Below are 23570 nucleotides of genomic sequence, written 5' to 3'. Positions count from 1 at the left end.
TAAGGTCTTCAATGGAAGCTTCAGTTATTTAAATAGTGGCTTTTTATTAATCTGGTCTGTATTACTCAGACACTACAGCATTTCATTATAGTTTATCTCGTTAGAAAATCATGATAATATGTTTTCCATTAAACTGATACTATGGGAATCAGTTGTGATTACCATAATACCTGTCAGACACGACTCCAAAAAGAGAACAGAAAGAACAACACGTGTTTCAGCTGGGGAGTGGGAAGGGAAAACCAAAAAGGACAGGGCAGACAGTGCAATCAGCTTTCCCAGGGTTTCAGAAGACCACTTCAGCAAACCTCCAAGGCTGCATGGACCAGGACACAGGCACTACCTCAACTGCCTGTGGAGCATCTCTGTGTCAAAATGGAAAGACAGTCTGTAAAATATACTCTCGGAAATCACTTAACTGTAGACATCTAATGGAACATCTATTGGAAAAGGATTATACTGGAGAGCAGATGCGATTTTGTTTTTCAGCTACTCAGAAACATAGTCTGAGCACTTGTAAAAGCAACTCAACCATGCTCAATGGCTTTTCTTTTCAGCAAAGTGCCTGCTGCTTCTTATATTCACATTTTAGGCACAACATTACGGATGTCCTATTTTATCACTCTGCTTGTTCACTACCCAGGTGTATTTCTGGGGTCACAAAGTGAAAGTGTGAGGGTTGTTTAATGACCAGGAAAATTCAAGGTAGATTTAACTGAAAAACAAGTACAAAGTGTGTCACAGAAAGAACTTGGCTTTTTCTTGTAGCTTTGTAACATACTAACTGTACATTTGCCCTGATGTCCTATTGAATTACACAGACCAAGAACACTTTCCTTTGTTTGAGTAACTCTTAAAAGGGGAACATTCAATTCAACTGTACACTTTAAAAAGTCAAACAAAAACCCTCCTACACAAGAAATTCTTTGTTACTTTCCGTAACCACAGGAAAAGTAAAGTTAGTGCAATCTGAAATATCACACAATTTCTCTTTCCCATCCAGAGGTTTTTGTTTAAGTTTGTGGTTTTGTTTTTTTAACTTCTTCAATGCTTATCAAATTATTTTGTAGAAAGTACCTGTTTTTAAAATGTGATTCCATATCCAGGTGCAGTTAAAAACAGAAACCTAATGGTCTGTATATAAAGCATCTTCACTACCCTTTGGATTAAAGTAATTTTTTCCATAAACTTCAATAACAAGTAGTTTCAACATAATATCAGCTGAGACCTAAAATCAGAACAAGTCAAGCAACCTGATTTAGTCACAAGATTTTGGGAATCCACTGTGGCTTGAGTCACCGGTAGGTACTACACGATCACACTGTCTAAAAGTCACAGTTGTCTCAACAGCAGGGCAATAGCTCAGCACGACCCCATGCTGTTGGCTAATATGGCTACAAACCCATAATTACACGGCTGAAGCCATGTTTACACTAATATAGTCTAAAAGTTAACAACTACACGTTGTACATCAAGCGGCACAACTGCAACAGGAGGTCCTTCGGACTTGGTTTGACAGGAGGCTCCTAGGTGGATCCTCCAATAGCTGGTAAGGGCTGCAGCCTCCCCCTCATCCCAGAGAGCTCTGCAGACTCTTTTGCAGCCTCCCATTTTCTCTGACCAACACATCTTCATTACTTTCGAGACCTCTACCAAGCTGTCAAACCTGGCTGACATCGGCCAACAGACTCAAAAACTGCTGGATGAGACTGGACTGGCTGACAGACGGGCTGCGCAATCTCTCAAGTTTCAACTCAAGAAATCAGACAAGAAAACAGCAGAAACAATTCCTGGGGACTGAAGTTAAAAGAAACAGCTTTCTATGGATACAATTGCGATTGTGTCTCAGGAAAAGAAACGAGCTGTGCGCATACTTGGTACTTTAAAAGAGAGTTTTGTCATAAAGCACATTTTATGTGGGCACAAGGGTTTCTACGGTCAATGTAATCTTAATAATTAGTTAGCGCAGACTTATAATAATATCCACATTCCCTTTTGTGATACCAGTTTTAGAAGCAGCATCGGCAAACTGTGCAAATAGTTAAATGAGAGACTTCTGCTACTCCCAGAACTTTCTTCACAGAGCAGCTGAAACCAGAATAATAAAGCCAGTGACAGAGAATGCAGAAACAGGGGGAATCTTGCACATCTCATGAAACAGAAATATTCCCTTAGTTTATATACTAGTGCACACACACATCAATTCTTGTATGAAGGACAACCTAGATTAAATGCCTTTAGCCATAACAATAAATTCTACCAACAATACTGAAAGGCAGTAGTTTAATCTACAGCAGTAAGGCTCTTCTGGAAAATAAACATACAGGTATCCTTGTGCTGTCTTATGTCAAATGATACCTAGCTTTTGAGGGGAAACTATGCACGCTCATCGTAACACTAACAAACTGGTCACTATGTGAAATCACATACCTGACCTGCTTTTTGTATTTGTATTTTTAGTAATATTATAGGTAGATTTCACCTCCCAACAACTCAAATCAGGTCTGGTAGGTAGCTACATAAGCAAATTTTTAAATCACCAGCAACAGCTAGCTTAAAAAAAAAAAAAAGTTACTGTATCCACATATGCCACGGTTAATGATTGCATAATAATCTGAATAATATTTAAGCTTTAATTAGCAGATTATGTCAACAGCAATTTTTCTGCTTTGCCTGCGTAGAGGAGCATCAGACCAGGCTCACTAATGGTCTTACCAGTAGGAACTAGTCCCTTATAGCTAAGTTTTAATACAGTTGCACCTGAACCCCCCTCTTAAGACATTTTTGATGTCAGCCTTAAGAAAATGTAGCAAATGCCCATCTTTGGCAGAAGCAACATAAAATATAACCTCAGACACAACCAAGTTGATTTGAAAGGCATTCTAGAATTCTGTTGTAATTCTTATGACACTATGAAGTTTCTCTAGGACTCTTGGATTTTAGTCCACATGATATTTTTGCTTTTAATATCTCATTTCTTCTCATTTGTTATTTTGCTCCTGCTATTCCAAGTCATAAAGACTATATCAACTTAACCTCTTGTGTACAGCAAATCATCATTCAAAGAAATCAGATTGTTTCCCTGCAGTGCCCTTGTCTTTTGGGGCAGAGGGTACCCTAGTTAGAAATTTATTTTAAAAAATTGTGCCTGATCTCACAGATCTTTTAGCCCCTCAAGTAATCCATAAGGCTGTTGTTCTGCCATTCTTTTTCTCTACTGAGACACATACAAGCGATCTGGACTGAAGAACAAATGACTGCAGTTATCTAAGTACAAGTATCTTTCAAACGTACAAGCATACAGAAAAATGATGGGTGTGCTCCAGGTTTCTGTATCTCCCTACTGCTTTGCATTTACAATATAAACTCTTTGGAGAAGAGTCATCATAAAGTCAATATTTGAAGTGTCTGAGTCTTCAACAATAACTTCAGTCCATCAGCAATTAAGATGCCAAGTGCCATATACACCCTCTTTCTGTTAGATAACTCTAAAAAAACCCTCTCTCAATAAATAACCCTGGGTTTGTATTCATAGCTACTGCAAAATAGAGGACTTTGCTCTTCAGTCAGCTGTTCTTACCAACAATACCTGCCTTTCAGATACTCAGACTTCTAAGAGTCTTCAAGTCCAAGAGCTCAATTCAGTTAAAACAGCTGAGTGCTAATCCCATTTATTTCAAAACTGGTTTTAATTTCAAATAAACAAAGCCTGAGAAACCAACAGACTCACCTTTCTTTCGCTTCGTTTCATCAGGAAAGCTACAATACAGAGAGAGACTCATTACCTTTTTCTCTGCAGGTCTCAGGTAGCTCCCAACAAAAAGCAAAGTATTTTATTGTTCATTATTTTAGCGATGTAACACTCGTAGGTAAGCTGGCAATGTGTTTGATAATACTGAAATAAATGAACTAGGAAACACTATTCTAAAGCTAGGTTTTTAAGTTCAAAATGCTTAAGATCATAAAGTTTTGGGGATTAGAAATTGCAAATGAGGCTGGTTTAAGTTGCCCCACACGTGCCCACGCTGCCACTGTGCTCCGGCCTCACCGGCACTGGAAGGTCTTTGTTCTTCAATGCTAGGAGAGGGACAGACAAAACAAGGTAGCGATTGTGACAAATCCCGCAGGCCTGAAAAGCTTTTGAAGCCTTTGCATTAAAGCACTACAAAAGGACAGAAAAATAAGCACGTGTAAACAGAGGCTATATGTGGGCTTCCTGATCTCTGGTGGTTTATGCAAGATTAACTGTCAGCCCAAGCCATTAACTCTTCCGTTAATGGGAAGCCAGTATTTTGCTGAAACTCCTCAGAGCTCTTTCTGCAGCCATCAAGCCTGCTCCAGTTTTGCTGCTCACCAACACAAGGATAAAGCTTTGCACTCAGGATTCTCCCTCCCCAATACATCTTGCTTCATACATGAAAATGGCAAGATCCCATTTTAAAGACTGCATTACCCTGTATAGTCTCTCTCCCGTCTACAAAGCTCTGCAAAAACCACTGCAGAGGAGGTTGGTGGTAGAACGGCAAGCACAGGAGCTACTCAGAAGTCACCCAGGTCTAGCCTCACCTTCCCATTCAAGCAAGATAGTTTCTTGTAATGACTTTCTTCAAAGGAATTAGCTCTTCCCAACTGCTTGGGCTTTCATTCCCCTCGGGAGACTCTTCACAACCTGCACTCTCTCATTAGCCGTAATTCCTTAGATACTGTTTAACTTGATCCATTATTAGCTTCATTCCATTACTCTCAAGATATTATGAAGGAGCCATAACTAAATATTTCATTCCTCTTTTCAACATTTAAGCCCTGCAAGTATTTCTAGATTTGCATCTCCTAATCTATTCCGGTAGTCATAACACAGAGTACACATTTAGTTCAATATTTTTGAATCGATGATTCCAGTCATTTCTGTTGATCTTTCCCAACATAATTCAGATAATGGCATTCCAGAAACAGGACTTTACAAGACATTGACCCAGGGGCTCACTGGGGGAAGCACCATCCACAGCTTCAGTGTTTGGCTCTACAATGCATTTGCAAAAAAGAACTGCATTGTGATTGTAGCATGCTCCTAAGTTCAAATTCATCACTTCTAAGCAGAAAAACTTCAAAGATTAACCACAGAGGGAAAGGGCATAGAAAGAAGAGGAAAACAAGCCACCGATGTTCAAAGACCATGGACTTTAGCACAGGTGAGAAACTCTAAAGAAAAAAAAAAAAAAACAAACCAGAGAGTGCTGGCATTCTCTATTGCTTGTACCCCTAAGTTTCAGCTTGCTTCAGTGCTGCTGACATTTGCTATTGTGGAAAAGCCTAAGGAGAGTCCAACTAGTTTTTCTAGAATAACCTGACCTGTGGCATCCAAATTCCCAGCCAACTATCAACCTTGGTGTTGGCTTCTCTGTTTGGTGTTAACTTCTCATTTCAGCAAAGGCCACACTCTCATTAGACCCCGCTCCCTAACACAGCTGTCCAGTACTGCATTTTACCACCCCTTAGGAAACACACGGCCAGAGCGTTCGAGATTTCAGCTCTTCAGGAGAGCGACAATTCTGCTTCACATTTGCAATGTTCTTAAACTACTGAGTAAAATAACTTTGGCACTTTTACCCCCGCCTCATGGCTGCTGCTTCTTCCATTCCTATATAACCAGGCCTGAACTATTTATCTACTACTTATTACCCTTATGCCAAAAAAAACCTTAAAACGCAACCATCTCCCATGCTTCTATATTCATTATAAGATTTCTATCACCTCTTACTTATTCTTGCCACTGACAACCAAGACTTTTCTGTAAGCCCGCTGTGGTCTTCTCTGGTTTTTTCTAGTCCTTACAAATTTGAGTCAATGCTCTGCTGTGAACAAGCTGTCGTTTCTACTTCATTTGCTTCAACAGCAAGTTCTCCAGCCTTTCCTCAATTTTCAAGTGGTCTGCTTGCAGCCTTGTAACACAGCTTACTACATCCCTTTCTCAAATATACAATCTCCACAGATACCATTTAAACGAGCCTCACAATACGTAGCACCCATGTTTCCTAGCAAACACTCCTAGGTCAGTTGCATCTTCATTCCAGAACTACAGACAGCAATAATGACAGCCAAGAACTACCACCACTGAGACTTATATTATCTTTGAGGGCATTTTTAAATAATTACAAATGTTTATGTCACAATTTATTGTTGGTACCCATGCTCGAAGAACACACGTTCGATGCATTTAACAAGCAAAGCCTTCTCTAGCACTGGTCAGGTACCTCCAAAACCAGGGACCAACAGCCCCTTCAGAACAGGTACACCTCTTTTTTGTACCAACCTCTCCTTTCCTCTCTTTCAAAGTCCCACACATTAAACCATCAGGTAACGTGGCCATACAACAATCACTTCATTTCACCTCTGTGGAAACATGGATCAGATGCTACACTTCTTTCTCACAACTGAACAAGTACCAGATTTTTGTGCTCTCTCATGTCTGGCAGCCTCACTGTGCGGAGCTGCCAAGGCGAAATGAATGAAGCAGTCCACTGCTCTTAACCCCACTCAAGAACCTAGCCATATCCACTGGGAATCCTCAAGCCGTTGCCAATCATAACCCATCTGTCAAGCACATCTTATCGTAGAATCATAGAACGGTTTGGGTTGGAAGGCACGTTAAAGCCCATCTAGTTGCAAACCCCTGCCATGGGCAGGGACACCCTCCACCAGACAAGGTTGCCTTCCAGGGATGGGGCATCCACAACTTCTCTGGGCAACCTGCTCCAGTGCCTCACCACCCTCAGAGTGAAGAATTTGCTCCTAATATCTAATCGAAATCTACCCTCTTTCAGCTTAAACCCATTATCCCCATCCTGTAACTACATGCCCTTGTGAACAGTCCCTCTCCAGCTTTCTTGTGGGCTCCCTTTAAGTACTGGAAGGCCGCAATAAGGTCTCCTCGGAGCCTTCTCTTCTCCAGGCTGAACAATCCCAACTCTCTCGACCTGTCTTCATAGGAGAGGTGCTCCAGCCCTCTGATCATCTTCATGGGCCTCCTCTGGACTCATTCCAACAGCTCCACGTCCTTCTTGTATTGAGGACCCCAGAGCTGGAAGCAGTGCTCCAGGTGGGGTCTCGCGAGAGCAGAGTAGAGGGGCAGAATCACCTCCCTCAACCCACTGGTCATCTTCACTCGGGTCAGTTAAAAGGTAGTGATCATTAAGGAGAGATGACATGAATGTCATCATGCTTACCCCTCTGGTCCCCCCTGTACTAAGAGACCTGTCCTGAGGAGGTGAGCATGACCATGTTGATGAATTAAAACTCTACTTCTCTTGAAGAGGTGAGAGACAATAAATAGAAAATAAAACTGTTTCTTCATGTACCTTACAAAACCAAACACACTTTCAACTTTGGACTTCAAGTTCTCTTAGTATCACCTTTACACAATCCAAGAACTCAGATCAGAGTCTACATCTTTATGCATTGGTCCAACACCAAGAACAGAAGTACCATGCTGATGAGGGGGTGCGTGTCTGAACACTTCTCCAATGGAAAAATCTGCTGGAGGTCACTACATAGGTTCAAGGTTTTGGACACAAAATATGGCAAGGTAAAAAAGCTACATTCAGAACAGTTAGTTTATCTTGCCAACTCAGCATCAAAGCAGATTTTTATTGGATTCAGACTCACCCATGGATAAAGAAAGAGGCAAGAGAAACGTACACTCACCCCAGACACATCAGAGCCTCACCTATCCTTACAGATCTTCCAACTTCTTTTTATAGTAAAGAAATTACACATGATTATAAATCAAGTCACAAGCACCATTATTAAAACAGAAGTTAAAGAGTTAACATAAGAAATAGTAAACTCAGCTTGCTGATAAATGGCTTATCCTCATCAGTCGTGTAGTTCAGAAAGTGACAGTATTGCAACACTTTGCCATATTTAAGCTGAGTTAGGTTTCTGCTATCACTCCAGACACCTCTTAAGAGCAACAATCAACAACCACTGCTCAGAAACAGATGCAGCAAAAATTTCATCATGCACTTCAGAGACAAATGTGATCTTAAACTACAGGTATCCTTGCTTGTAATTACTCCATCTTTTCTCACTCTATCTGTGTTACACTGATGTTATACATATTTTGTCAAAACACTCTACAAATTCATGAAAATGAAAAATATACACAGTAACCATATTTTAGACACAGCAATCCATCATGAGACACCAATTCATTCCCCGCTTCCCTGCATTGGAAATTCTATAATATATTCTCCATGTATTTCTTTTGCTTCTCAATTCTAAAAAGCAGGGATAGTTAATTATAACTTTCATGCTCTCAGTAAGATCCTACCTAAATCACTTGTAAACATTCAGAATGGAAATTAAGATTTCAGCTGGCTCTTCACTATTTACTTGTTTATCTCTTTTTGCTGCTACAAAAACACTCTAGTCACATGTTCCTTGTAAAATGAAACAGCTTATTTTACATCTCTGCCCTTTGCATTGCCATATTAATTTCAGCTGTTGAAAACTCTGCTATTGACACTAAGGCTTGGATTGTGCAAGCAGTTCTTTTTAAAGTTAATATAAAGTTGGTCCTAAACTTCCCAAAGCACTCTGACTCCAGCTTTGTACGCAGAGGAGTAACTTAGACTTACAAGCATAACCGAGAGGTGTAATAATGTAAAACCAAGAAGGCCAGCCTTAGGTCTAATGAATAATCACACAAAATGTATCTGTGGATTAAAGTATCAGCATGGCTTCTAATTCAAACAAATCCCAGAGTCACACAAAAGCCTTCTCTAAGTAATAAAACGCATTTTCTCTGTCTCCCCACTATCAAACATAGAAGGTTTCAATCTTCACGCAGTCGTTGCGAATGACTGTATAACTATGTAGAGCACTATGGCTACTGACACACATTTCTGCCATCCCCACCAGTCATTTCTGTTTGGAGAGTAAATCTAAGGAGTTTATGCATGCAAGGTTAAAAATCAATCATTTAAAAATCAAATCAAATTGCAATTTCTATTTCATTACATTGGAAATACAAGCAGAGCTGTGGGAAAGTCTACACAGCTCATTTAAATAAACATTTAAAAAACACCGAGAGCACTGGATAAGCACAGGGAAGATTAACTTACTACAGTGCAAAGCCACATTCTGATGTGAGCTGCATCTTCCACAGCTAAGGACAGCGTATGAGCCTCATTTAGTTTGTTCAACCAGTTAAATACAATAATTAGTTCATGCAAGTGCAAAAAAAAGATCAAAAAGGTTAAAAATCAGAAAAAGCTTGTTTTCCTCTATCACTTCATGAATTAAAAGCCAAACAGAACAGAGCTATGAGGTGTAAGAAATTGAGGGGCACAAGAATTAGTGATAGTATCTGAAAGAATCAAGTTGATATTTCCTTTATTACATATCAAAACATTTTTTCTTAATTAGCATCCTTTAGATGGTTTTAGTTAACTGACAAAAAGTATAAAAGTGTTTTTCCTTAACACTAATTGATTCTAGTTTTCATGCAGAGAAAACATGACATAAAAGGGAAGTAAGAAAAGATTACCCCCTCATTCTTCTTAAAAGACAGATGAACAAAAAGCAGAGTATTTACTTGAACTGTGCAGATGCAGTGCACAGTACAAAACAGTGAGCCAGAGTTAGGTTAGGCTTAACAGGATCCCAAATACCTCGCACTACACAGAAGACAGTGACTAGTAACCAGTAACCCAAAGTCGTCTGTTCAGTCAGTGAACAGAAAAGTGCTCCAAAGCCGATTTCACTTCTCTATAATCCCATTATTTTGCCCAGGAAACAGCCATTCTGAGGAACGACAGGATCTTGATGAGAAACTGCATTTTGTGGGACCTGATATAGGATTGTCCAGTCAAGTCCTCCACATTATAAGATAATAAATGAATGCTTCTACTGACTGTTTTGGGAAATGAACCTTAGAAATAATGGTGACCAAAACCATTAACTTGCCAGAGCAAAATACATCAACCACCCAAGCTCACCTCCCTGCAGATTTTTACTCGATGAAGAAAACCTAGCCTTCTTCCATCTGGCAGGTTTTTAGCCACTTTACAGAAACATTAAAATATAAGCACAGACCAAAAGGCTGTCATTGCAATTCGGTACTGAATTAGGGAAACCAAAAGATAGATGGGGACTAACCAAGTAACTGAACTTTCTAAGCTCCCTCTCACAACTGCTTTCCAACCAGTAACTATAAAGCCATTAGACATCATTTTTATTACGTTATCCAGAGATATAGTCGAAAACCTCTAGTGTAACCTCTGTGTATCACAATTTGGGATGTTAACTACTTTAAGAAGAGTGGTCAAGGGCTTTGACAACAGCACTGAAATGAACAAATTCCTTCCAGGTAAAGTCAGAGAATGAGAAGACTAAAAATAAATCACAGCAGAAGAGAAAAAAAAAAAAAAAGACTAAAGTTTGTCATCTAAGCAATGGAACAGCAAGTAATCCTTAAAGAACAACCCCCTCCCTATCACATGATTCATTCCAAGATCCATGTTCATGACTTATTACACAATTAGCACTGCTATGACACCACACAGTGCAACTGCTCCATAATGCAGGAGTCTTACCAATAACCATTCATTAACTCTGTCTTCTCTAATTAAAAATGACGCATGAAATAAACTGCGTTATATGATTAAGCTTCGAACAAACCAAAGCAAATTTAGACACGCACACGAAATTAAATTTAACTCTACACAGTATCATGTTAAATATTTTGAAAATAAGTGTGCAGAATGAACACTCGATTGGAAAGTTCCTTTGAACAGGCAGAAAGGTCCTTCCTCTATAAAACTCTGCAGCAACCCATAAAGGGGAAGGGAGCACTGCTGAGAGCACACACGTACAAGGGAAACCAATACAAGCAAAATTTGATTGCTGCTCATGGTTTATGGTTCACCAAACCTTCACTATTTCAAAAGGAAAAGCTACTGGATCCTCTAAAGCTTAGAATCTGTTTTACAATACACAGCACACGAGGCTGGCACTGACTGAAGGAGAGGAACACCACTGACCCCAGCACCACTCCCCAGCTGCAGTACTGAGTGCCACAGGGAACAGCGACTGCGCCTCTGAAAAATCAAGACTTAGAAGCAACATCCCATGGCATTGAATCCAGCGTCCTGATAATGTTTTATAAACATCAAGCACCATCCCATAAACAGCAAGGTTTTAACATGAACTGGAAGGCTCTTCATAGTTTGCTTATTTCCATAGCCAGATACTTACTAGTTTTCAGAACAAGTTTATTCACAGCCTAGCACTGTTGCCACTCAGCACTCCATGTCAAAGGCGATGTCGATCGCACCAGGCCTCTGCCTGCCCTGCTCTTAGGCTCTTTCTTTTCCATCATGTCACAATTTCCATCCTTTTCTAGGTATGTTCTGATCTAGCCCCATGTATATTCTAGACACGAAGTCCAGAGTCATTGTCTGTAATATTCTTTTGCCACAACACTTGCAAACTTCTGGTCACACTTCATCTGTCAGTGTTTCCACTGCCTATCACAATTACCAGCTCTTTTCCCTTCTGCCATATGCTTTCCATTTCCCTCTCTTCTATTTCTTAGCAGACGACAGTTCTGGTCTGCAAACAAAACTTCTCTATGCTACTGAAACACTACAAATAACAAGTCTTAGCAACACTTTAAAGACCTGTGCTAAGTGCTGTCAGAGATTCTCAAAGAAAAAGTGAAGTGTATATATAAAGTTACTTTAAAAATTTATAAAAACCATATGGTTACATCTGGGGGCTGGGGGAAGCAGGAGGGTGTGACAAGATTATTCACCAACCCTGACCTGACCCTGACTCAGCTCCATCAAACTGCCTAAACTACTTGAAACCAACCTCCAATATTTTCCCCTTCCAACCTTCATCAACTTTGTTTTCATAAGGCTTGCTTTTCCCCCACTGAAAATGACAAGATATCGACTGACTTTCAGAACTTGGCGAATTATTTTAAATACCTGAATCAGATCAAGCGAAAGGAAAGGTGGGAGACAGACTGGCTGCCTATGTTTTTAAAATACTTTTCTTTTCAACTGGCTACATCATTCCGTAACCGAGGAAGAAGTAAGAACACTGCCAGTAGAATCTGATAATTTTCTACATATGGTTCTTAAATTATATCATTAAAAGTTAACCCTATTGTGCATATTATGCACTTATTTCACCAAAGAAAACTGTTTATTTCCTGGACGCATCTCAGAAAATGAGTGATAAGGAGTTTGTCAGTACAGTAAATGGGGCAGACTGCCTCTTTTATACTTCGAGCTTAAGTAGCCTACTAATAACCTTTACCATAATGGCTCCTCCACAAAAGCTAGTGTTACAAATGCACTGGACAACAATCTCTCTCTTTCAAGTAGGTACAAGGGGTTGTGGTTTCTAGATGAAGTAGCTTGCTTTCACATTCTAGAAGCCTGGTTGTACACCCTTGGCAGGGCCTTGCCTCTCGATACTTTCTTATCTTCACCAAAGTAACCTTTTCGGCACTATAAAAGGATCAGACAAACCAACGTTTAAGACTGTGACAGGCTGAACTGTCCGGGAAAGGCCCCAGCACTACGAGGGAGCCACTTCCCAGCCTGCCGGGGAGGAGAAGCGCTCCCAGCTGCCGCTCCTGTCACACGGAGCCGCTCAGCCGAGCGCCAAGAAACCCCCGAAGCCCCAGGCAGAGCTGCCCCTCAACCTCCACCGCGGCAATGGCTGTCACCGCCCGCACAGGTGGGACACGAAGTTTCACCGCACTCTCTGTGAGCTCCGTGACCGGCGGCAGCGGAGGGGCTGCAGCCCCGGGGCCGCGCAGCCCCACAGGAGCGGGGCGTGGGAAAGGCCGTGGCGACCCCGCCGCCGGGCCGCACTCACCTGCGGTTCATGGGCCGCACTCGCACGGCCACCTTCACCGAAGCCATGGCTCATCCCCGCCGGGCCGCCTGAGCCCGCACCTGCTCCAGCCGCCGCCGGCCTGGCCTGGCCTGGCCTGGCCTGCCCCTCGCTGCCGACCCGCGCCCCGCCCGCCCGCCGGGGCCGAGCGCAGGCCGCCCCCCGGCCTAGGCCATGTCGCTATGGCAACCCCCGCCCGCCCCCCGCCGCGTCCTCCCCCCGCCCGGGCGGCTATGGGGGCAGCGGAGGGACAAACAACGTCGTAAGGCGTTGCCCCTCCCGGCCGGGCGGCCCCGCCCTCGGCCGCGGCGGGGCGGGGGAGGAAGAGGAGGAGGAGGAAGGTCGGCGGGGGGGGGCTTGGGGAGGAGGGGTGCGGGGCAGCCACCGTCACCCGGGGGGGTGAGTGGGGGCTTCTCCAGACGGCCATCCCCTGACATACATACATGGATCGATAGGGGTTGTATATGCCCACACATACATACATACATATACCTCTATATACACACATACCCCTATAAGTATGTATCTCCATTTATACACAGGGAGACAGATATATATAGGGTTGTAGGTAGGGTTGTCTATATTTATCGAACACATATATGAAATTATACTACATACATACCTATAGGTATCCCTATATACACCCCATATGTATCTCTCCCTATATATATACGCACACCCCTGTATATATATACACCCCTACATATATACACCTATATATACCTATATATGGGGAATAGAGATGTGTATATACGTGTCCATATATATCTATATGTATCTACGTGCGTGTCCATATACACCTCTGTATCTTTTCGTCCTTGGTTATATATATGTACATATATATATATATATGTACATACGTGTTTAAAGAAGGTATAAAACCAAAGCTGGACCGCTGCGTCGCACTGCCCGGAGCGATGGGCTCGGCAAAGCACGCATGCAGACGGCGCTGTCTCAGTGAAGGAAGGAAAACGTTTCCAGGAGATGGAAATGGTTAAGCGGCGGGCGACACAGCCAAATAATAATATTTATGTATATAAAGTGGTAAATCTGGATTATTATTTTTTCACTGCTTATAATGGGGCCCTCAGCAGCTCTCCCAGTAGCTACCAGCACTGACTCCCCCTTGCACACGTAACAAGAAAAAGCTGGTTGTGGTCAGCTGGGGGAAAAGTGAAAGAAAGAAAGGGTAAATTCAGATACATGTTGAGATGCGGTGTATGATGGAGAGCCATGCCCTCATCTACGTCTGTAGAATCCAAGCCTGGGCATCTGTGCGGGATGGCCGGGACGTCCCAGGGGACGCATCCTGCCCGGGGAGCTGGAGACCTCGCACCAAACCTACGTCCAAGCTGGCAGCAGGGCTCCCACGGGGAACGCCACCATCTTCATGGCCTCCAGAGAAGCAGCCGGAGCCTGGGCCAGCCGGAGGCAGGCCCCCGCACGCCATGCTTAAGTAATGAAAAACCCTAACGAGGCCTCAGAAACGGCCGCAGTGCTGGTGCCACAGGAGGGGAGCAGCCAGCTGCAGCAGGACGTCTGGCTCCTCAGGAGTCACTGTTAAGAACACGTAAAAAACCAGGATAAGTAATATTGTAAATAATAAATGTTTTTGTCTGGAGTTGTCAGTGCCTGGAAGCTGCACCCAGGATGGAGACACCATTTAAAACTCTGTACAAGCAGAGTTGCATTCAAGTCATTAAGCTGTTACTGGCTTGAAAGCCAAAAAAAACCCAAAACCAGTTGCCAAGACACAGAAGAGGATCCCAAAATACCTCATCTTTAGCAGTGACTCCTACTGACAACTTACCGTCTCTGAAAAGGGGAAGGAATGAGGAAGGAGAGGTGACAGCAAAAAAAATCAGCTGACAAGCAATTAGTGCCGGTGGCAACCAGGACCACGCAGATGAATGACAAGACCCGGGAGAAGGAGGAGAGCAGAGAAGGAAAGCGAGAGACACCCCATGTCTACACCCCAGCAGGGAAGGGGAAGCACCAGGAGGAAGCTCAGAGGAACACAGCCAGGACGGAAGAGATTCGGAGGAAAACTGACGGCTGGAGGCGGTCAAAGAGGATGGGGTGGAAGCCCACCAGACGTGGAAACAGCTGAAAACCAGGGCAAAGAGATGCCATCGGGTGGAGAAAGGAGAGGATGAAGAAAGAAGCCAGAAAAGTGATGTTCCTGGCAGTGCATCAGATCAACTGAGAGATGAGGTGACGTTTGAAGAGAGAGGTCAGGTCCAAGGGGTGGTTTTATAGCAAAAGAGAAACTATTATATGTTCAATTTGCTCAAGAAAGAGCAGAGGAGGGATGAGAACAAGAGGGGTCTGGGGCAAGGGGTTAGAAAGTCCCTGGTGCTGCAGCTTAAAAGAGAAGAAGGGAGGAAGAAATATAGGGCCCGTAACAGAAAAGAAGGAACAATATACGGTGAGAGAGAAGAGCATGTTGTTGGAGACCCCTGGGGCTTTCAACAGCCCGACGGGACCGCTGGCCTGAGAGTCAGAGATTAAAACAGTATAGAAGGTTTGGAAATGGAAAAGTAAGTAGTGGTTTCATAGAATGGATTTTTCCTGAGTTTTTCAGCGATGCGAGAGGACAAGCACAGGGGAAAGATGCAGGGAGGGAGCCGGAGTCTGTGGTGCTGAGACAAACTCCAAGGGTAAGAGAAAAGAGTTGGGAGAAGTTTCCGCACCAGCTGTCACGGGCCAGAGGTCACAGGAGCACTAAAATGAAGGGCAGGGATAAACCATGCTGTGCCAGAGAGGTGTTACAGCGAGAGGGAAAGTACTGGGGCCTTGGGAAATCACAGAAGGAGCAATATTTGCTTAAAGATCAGCCAAGGCCCGGGCCACCATGGTGAGCGCGGGAGCTGACACACTGCAGCAGCCAAAAGTGGCGGGGGCGAGGGGATGGACAGACCCCTGCCAAGGCATCGGGCAAATTGGTGAAAGCATACTGAAAGCTTTAAAGAGGATCGGGGAGACGTGTGATAAACCAACAGGGAATAGCACAAACACATCAGAAAGGTAAGAGAGACCTAAAAGGTGTGTAAGAAAAAAATAGACATGTACATGCATGCGTCCACACATAAAAGAATAAAAAGCAGTGGTAAAAAATACAATAAAATGTAACAATTTTCAGCACCAGTTAGGGGTCCTAGAAAAGCCAACCAACACGTAGCCTTATTTGTAGAGCATCTACTAACTCCTCTCAGACAGCCGTGCTTCCCCTTTCTCTGAGTAGCAAAGCCTTTGAAGAAACCCATCTGGTTGAGTAAATACATCTCCGCATGCTGCGGTTCGAGACATCCAGCCATCAGGGGATACAACGAGGTTCTCAACCTGCACAGATCCTCCCCTGGAACGGAAAACACTTTTCCACTTCCGTAGCGAGTGCCCATTGCAGATGGGAGCCGGACCAGCTAGCGCACCCGCGGCATGAAGCAGCAAAACGTCACCAGGCTCTCCTGTCCTCCTGCAATTCTCAGTGCCTTGCTATTTCGGAAATGGCTTTCCTTCACTGGGCCAGGACAGGAACGCTGCAGGCAGCCTATGGAGAGAAATGCCAGACCTGGTTTTTGTCCGGAGGAATCGCTGAACCCTTGTGCGTGGGCTGTAACCAGCATCGAGTGCTTGGGTGGTTACGGCACGACCCCGCAGCACGGCGAGAGGGGCTGGCTCCGCTCAGGTTGTAATTCAATCTGACACAAATTATAGCCAGGAAAGTGGGGGAAATTAGTCCATTCAGTAAAACTAAGCAGAACTTAGTTAAATATTACTCTAGTTAGGCAGGTTCAGCATCCGCACTATTTGCCCGGCTTTAACATAAATCCATAGGCAGCGCAGTTTGCTCCTCTGACCCATTTCTGTCTCTGTGTTCCTCCTTCTGCCCCCTGGTCCAGCAGGGAGTTAACACTTCGCTTGAAACTCGCATCGATCCAGTCTGCCACATTAAATGATTACATGCCGCGTGTAACGTCTCCTGCAATTTCAGGAAGGAACAAGTAAGTTTTACGAGAGGAGGATCCAGGAGGAAGGCTGCTGTCTTAGGGCTGCATCATGTAATTAAGCTGCTCAGTGGATGTTCGAAGGGTTGAGGCCGTAGGAAAGTCGCTCTGTTCTCAGCCTGACTTCTACAAAACTTGTCAGAAAGGGATATTTTTGAGACTTCATAGGCAGGTCACAGTTTGTAGACATCAACCCAAAAAAAGCAAATATGAAAGTATGTAAATATACACACCAAGTGCCTCAACCTCCTTTCCTTAAAAATCTGGCGGAAAATACAGCTGTCAGTTTCTAAATAATATTTTACATTCAGAAACACCCGGCGTAGTTTGTAGACCCAAACCCAAACCACACCCAAAGCACACACGTTCCCAAATACTCCTCTACTCCTTTGGTATAAAAGTCTTTAATAAACACATGTTTCAGATATGGTTAATGAAGCATTTCCAGGAATTTTGCTGGTGTTTTTATAAAGAGCCTCTCTGCTACCCTTCGCTCAGAGCTGGGAAAGCCAGTTCCACCTGTGGTAGACATGGTGGTCAGACTCAGAGGTGGGATCTCTGGAGCTTCTGCGAGTCTCCAGCCCGCTGGGAAGGAGAGACGCGGAGCTGCACCTGACTCCTAACCACCATCTTCTGCACTTCCTCCTTGCTCCTAAGTGACCTCTTGCAATGGGCCTGCTCGGTCAGAAACACCTTCAGGCGCAGACCGTCGTTTCCTGGGATTGCAAAACGGGTCCCAAGCCCAGGAGAAGGCAGGCTGGACCTTACTAATAACAAGTGGTGCATGAGGCCCTTCTGATGCACACTTCCGTGGGATGATGACCGGTTGCCTTTCCTTGCATTCATATGCAAATAGCCTGGAAGGGCGGGAATTAACGACTCGGCCAATGGTTACGTCTTACCTATCATCCTCTTTTCCCATCGCAAATTGACATTCCTGTTCCTGAGCGACCAGGACCTTTGCCTCAGCGTGCTGAGGTACCCTTCCCGTTGGCAGAGGGTGGAGGGGACAGATGGACAGGCATCTCCTCATCCCGCGGGGCTTGCCGTCTGCCCGGAGCTCCCCATCAGCCTCAGCTCAATTTGCTCATTAGCAAATTGCTGCTAAAGAGATTAAGAGGGTCCTTTGTGGCCAATATTTGGGAGAAGGTATTGTCTTGTCATGGATTGATCCGTCAGGAAAGTTATCTTTCTGTTGACTCCTGGGAATCCTTTGGGGAAAACAGTTGCTCCACATCATCCTCCAGCCTGCTTCTGCGGGGCATTTCACACCTGACGTGCCGTGCAGAGCCAGACGTCATTTCTGCTGTCCCTGCCGAGACGCGTTGTGAACTTCTTTATCTCAGCCAAGGGAATCGTCATCATCATCCTCCTCCTCCTCAGGCTGTTCTGATTTTCCAATCTGTCAAAACCATGAGGAATAAACAGCATTGCCCATTCCCAGCAGCACACAAACACCGTCCTTGTAATCCATACGCACAGTCTGCTTTCCTGAGCTCATTCCCAAGCCGAATTTTGGGTCTATATTCATAACCACTTAGCACAGAAAGCTTCTGTACACCTCTGGTTTGAATTCACACTTGTATTCAGATGGAGGAGCTGGCCGTGGATAACTCGTCAAGGGGACACGTGCCCCTCTGCTACCCCCGGCGAGTGCCAGGGCTTCACTACAGCTTCCCGACGGAAGGTCCAAACGGAGCCGCCTGATGGCAGAAAAATAAAGGATTTCACTCTATTAAGAATTAAACCAAGTGCTGTGTGAATCCACACTAAACAAGGAGAATTACCCCATTTCCAGCAGGTCTCAGCATGCAGTTTCAAGTAAATAAGCATCAAGCTGTCAGCTTGAAATTCTCCTTGGCAGCCGTGCGGTTTTAATGAGCTACCGCCGGTGCCGGGTTTGGGCATTTCCCCTTTTGCTCTTTCCTGCAGTTGCCTTTTCCTTTTTAATTAAATGCAGTGGACACGGAGCCAGCCCATGTGCCAGGGTGCTGCTGGCAGCTCAGGGTAGGAGTCAGAATTTGGGGCAGGTCAGGAGGGTCGCCTGGAGCTGGCAGTGCCAGCAGCACCCTCGGCAGCAGCTCGGGGAGAGCAGCGGCGCCAATTGCAGAAGCCGTGGCAGCACTCGGTGCCTTTGGCAGCAGCGACCGCTGCTGTGCCAGGCTGCGTGCCAGCGCTCTGCTTGCCACGATTTGGGAAATTAGCTTAAACTAAATGCGAGTGGGTCCACTTCCCTTGCATCTTTGTCATCTGCATCCAGCCCTCCTGTTGACCTTCAGGGTTTTAATGGCGACGATATAAACCAGAACGTGACCGTTCCTCCCATGCTTGGCAGAGGGACGATGAGCAGCTCATCCAGCATCATGGCCGGCGAACACTGCCTGTCTTTCCAGGTGCATCCCTTCCTGGCAAGCCCTGTGGCCATCACAAACGTTTGGAGGCTCCATCACGAGAGGTTTGTATGGGAGATGGTGGGCGCAGAGCCTGTTTCCAGCACAGGCAGCGCACGTGCAGGGATCCTCCAAATTCCTGGCTGGAGGACACAGGGAGATGGCTGGCTGGGTTGAAGGGTGTCCTTGCTGGCACCCCCTTACACAGACCTTCCTTTGAGCCACGGGGGAGGGTGGAAAGGGTTTACAGCCACACTGGCTCTCGTGCTGGGACGGGGAAGCAGACAGAGCTCCCTGCCCCACCGCGGAGGGACCCGAGAAGCCGCCATGGTGCAGCTGCAGCAGCCTGGGGAAGCACCAAAGCCCACACTATAAGTTTCCTGTGGTCTGCTGGACCACACAAAAGAAGAAACAGTTTTGTAATAGCCTTTGAGTTTGATCATCTGGGGGAATTAATCAAGCAAAGATTCAAACCGCTTGGTACACGTCATCAAGTACACATTTCACATTTTCACGTTGTTGTGTTAGGCTTGATCCAGAACTGAACCAGAACAGCTTCAGCCAAAGCTTAGTTAGAACCGAACCACAAAGTCACCAGCCTGACTCTCAGCTGCTTTGATCTACTGCTAATTGCTTAATTAATTCTTCTGTGAGCTGATTTTGCTGTGCTTTCCATCTCCATTTAGTTTCAAAGCATTTTAAGCATACTTTATGTGGGAATAAGCAAATAAGGTACATAACAACAGAGAAACAAATATACTGCTTATTTTCATATATATATTCCATAGGAGATGACTTTCTCCTTTGATACACAAGTTGTCACCTCGAACTCTAACTGTGAAAACACAGCCACTTAATTTCTATTTTAAAATATTAATGGGAGATGGCTTTGAACAATAGGAAAAGCTGGCCCTACACAGAAACTTTTCTCATTGTGAAGCATACTCATGAGTTTCAGAGAGTATGCTCCAGCACTTTAACCGCATTGTTGGCTTCTTAGAAATGAGGTTGGTTTTGTCCTTTCTCCTCTTCACTTTCAGTTAAGGAGCCTGACAAGGAAAAACATGGTATAGAGAAGAGGAAATGAAGAATAAGTGGTTGTAGTTGACATTTAATTGCTGCACAGTTGGAAAGAGAAATGAGATTGTCTGTTGTTCAACTCATTATTTTTCCCAACCATCCAAGAATGTAGCAATTTGTTGTTTCTTTATTAAATATAATAGGGAGATGTTCTGATAATTTTTCCTTATGGAGTTCTTATTATTTACAATTCCTGGACGGTGGCAGCCTCTGTGCTCTCTCGTTTGCTCTGTTTTCTGGTGTACCATTCAATTAACACAGAGGCAATCTGTTACATCCAAAAGGTAATATGACAGGTCTTGATAACAAAGGCAAGCGGCAGAAAGATCTAATAACGTTTAATGAATTATTGCAGTGCCGTGTTTGGAGATGTTCTCTCGGCAGCACCCTGGGATTTACACAACACATCAACGTGTCACTACTTGGGATCAAGAATAGCCGTATATTTCGAGGCTTTGTCAGGGCCAAGTTCTTGGGTCTGCCAGAGTAGTTTATCCACAAGGCCAAGGAAATTCCTTCCATACAGCACTGCCATTTACTCCTGGCTTTTTAAAACACAGGCAGTGCGTCCCCCCCTTACTCCTCACTCCGGGACCCCTTTTATCACCTTTATTGGCATTAAAGCTGAAGGAGGTTTGGGGCTGCAAAGTCTCTTCCAGAGAAGTCTCTTCCAGACTTTCCAGTGAGACATGAGGTTGAGCACCCACCTGTTGCCATCTCACATCCCCAGCCACGCTGCACCTCAACAAGCCACAGTGCTGGAGGGACCAAAGAGTTTAGCAGCAAGAGCTGCTTCTTCACTCTGCATCATAGAATCATAGAATCACAGAATGGTCTGGGTTGGAAGGGACCTCAAAGCTCATCTACTTCCAACCCCCCTGCCATGGACAGGGACACCCTCCACTAGCCCAGGTTGCCCAAAGCCCCATCCAGCCTGGCCTTGAACACTGCCAGGGATGGGGCATCCACAGCTTCTCTGGGCAACCTGCTCCAGTGCCTCACCACCCTCAGAGTGAAGAATTTCTTCCTAATGTCTAATCTAAATCTCCCCTCTTTTAGTTTAAACCCATTACCCCTCGTCCTATCACTCTGTGCCCTTGTGAACAGTCCCTCTCCAGCTTTCTTGTGGGCCCCCTTCAGGTACTAGAAGGCTGCAATAAGGTCTCCCCGGAGCCTTCTCTTCTCCAGGCTGAACAATCCCAACTCTCTCGACCTGTCTTCATAGGAGAGGTGCTCCAGCCCTCTGATCACTGAGCTCACTCCAACAGCTCCATGTCCTTCTTATGTTGGAGACCCCAGAGCTGGATGCAGTACTCCAGGTGGGGTCTCAGGAGAGTGGAGAAGAGGGGGAGAATCCCCTCCCTCGACCTGCTGGTCACGCTTCTTTTGATGCAGCCAGAGAAGCAAAACAGACGATGCTGATGGTGATGTCCTCACCAAGCAAGAGATAAAGCGTGTGAAGGGCATCTGTCTGGCATGTTAAACCCAGGAGCTCAGCCATGGTTGCTGTCAGGGTATTTAGATTTAAGGCAGGAAAGTGTCCCTCAGGTATCTGCCTTGGAGAGCACAGCCATGAGTTGCATGAAAGAAAATAAAACGCATGAGAAGATTTCCTGGAAGCCAGAGAAGGTTTGGTTGATGGCATACGGGAAAGGAATAATAATTTACCTTTCCTTCTGTATTTTCAATGTTATTTCTATTCCTTCTCAAGGAGCAGAACGCCCCTTTTCCTTTGCCTAGAGAGGTTCAGGGTGGGAATTAGTGAGCGATTTATAAGTGGGTTTAGGGTACCTGATAATGAATGACCGCTTGAGACTGAACACTGGAAGGTCGTGGGCACAAAAAGTATCACTGTGTGTATTTTACACTTAGTTGGTTCCCTGATTTTTAGCAGTTACTGAAAATGAAGGTTGGTGTTATAGCCAAGCTCAGAATAAAATAAGAAGAACCTAGGAAAATATAAATTGATGCAAAGCCAAAAGTAAAACACTGAAAACCATTGAGAAATCTTGTACTGACTTCAGTGCAATTTGATCAATATCTACAGGGAAAAGCAGACAAATATATTCTTGGAATAATATTCCCTGAGAAAACACTTAGAGGATTTGTATAAGCCAAATTTGGAGAGAAACAAAGAGATTACTCTGAGTTAGTATAGAGCACATTTATGTCCTAATACACTGCTTCTACGTGAAATCTCATTGTATTTAACGTTAAGATTAGGATTGGCGGAAAAGTAGACTGGAGTACAGGTCAGCCTTCTTAATAAGATAAGGCTTTATCTGTAATCTTCAGGGAAAGAGACAGCGTAGGTCTGAGCTGCTGAATATGGTAATATCCATAAGAAAACTGTTTTAGAAGGTACGTGAAAGGCGGCACACACATCTTCAAAGGATCTACAGATTCCTCTCGACTGGAATAAAATATTTAGGCAGTCTGGAAAGTCATTTTCCTGACACTCGCTCATGAAAATAAACATAACCTTCTTTCTAATCAAGCTAGTAAGCCAAACCTACCACCCAGGGTGCCAGGGCGTGAGTCCCGCTGAGAATTTCAAGGGGCAAAAGAGACGGCAAGAAAAGAAACAGCAAACAGAAGCAAGGGTGCAATGAGAGATTGGTGCCTGGGGCTGGGGAGGGCAGGCAGGCTCCTGCTGAAGAAAGGATGCTTCCCCGTGGGAAGCATCGGTGCAAGGAGAACAACTGCCTGATGAATGGCTGCTGTGTTTCTGCACGGGGCGGACAAGGGAGGATTCAGCCCATCGAGGGAACAGCACGAGAAGCCCACCGCTGATATCCATCCCTGCAGTTCCTGCCCATCCCCTGGAGATCTGTTGAACTGACTCCACTTTTGTTGTCCGCAAGATAAAATAAGCTTCATCGTTGGCTTCAAAGGCCGGCTTTGCCTGAATAAGGAGGAAGGACTGCAGGACTTGGCCTCTTTTGAAAGGCAGCTGGATGGGTAGAGTTGATGTGCTCTCCAAAATCACCATCAGGGTTGCTCCAGCTGCAGAGCAGCCTCCACAAAGAGGACATCCCCATGCCAGGGTACCAAGGCCGTGAAACACGTTCCCAAACATGGCCCTTAGCAGGCGGCTTTAGATGCCTCTCTTTGTTCAGTGATTCAAAAAGGATTTCATGTAATGTTCATGAGCAGAAAAGATGTTCGGACAAGGTCATTG

General features: G+C 44.6%; 1 protein-coding gene across 9 annotated transcripts in view; it reads right to left on the bottom strand.

Moving 5' to 3' along the window:
- The window catches only part of KIF16B (kinesin family member 16B), a 141955-nt gene extending 128850 nt beyond the window's left edge, over positions 1 to 13105 (bottom strand). For 5 of the 9 annotated variants that reach the window (XM_075749732.1, XM_075749733.1, XM_075749734.1 and 2 more), the window contains exon 1: positions 12895 to 13098. In XM_075749732.1, the coding sequence (XP_075605847.1) occupies positions 12895 to 12941 (47 nt within the window). In that variant the 5' untranslated portion in view covers positions 12942 to 13098. Of the gene's footprint in view, positions 1 to 12894 lie in introns of all 9 variants that reach the window. The other 4 variants (XM_075749727.1, XM_075749728.1, XM_075749729.1 and 1 more) reach the window with 4 other exon arrangements.
- Between the last annotated feature and the right edge of the window lie 10465 nt (positions 13106 to 23570).

This window comes from Balearica regulorum, chromosome 3, assembly GCF_011004875.1.
Source record: "Balearica regulorum gibbericeps isolate bBalReg1 chromosome 3, bBalReg1.pri, whole genome shotgun sequence".
Lineage (NCBI taxonomy): Eukaryota > Metazoa > Chordata > Aves > Gruiformes > Gruidae > Balearica > Balearica regulorum.
This window is presented reverse-complemented; position numbering and strand designations above follow the sequence as displayed.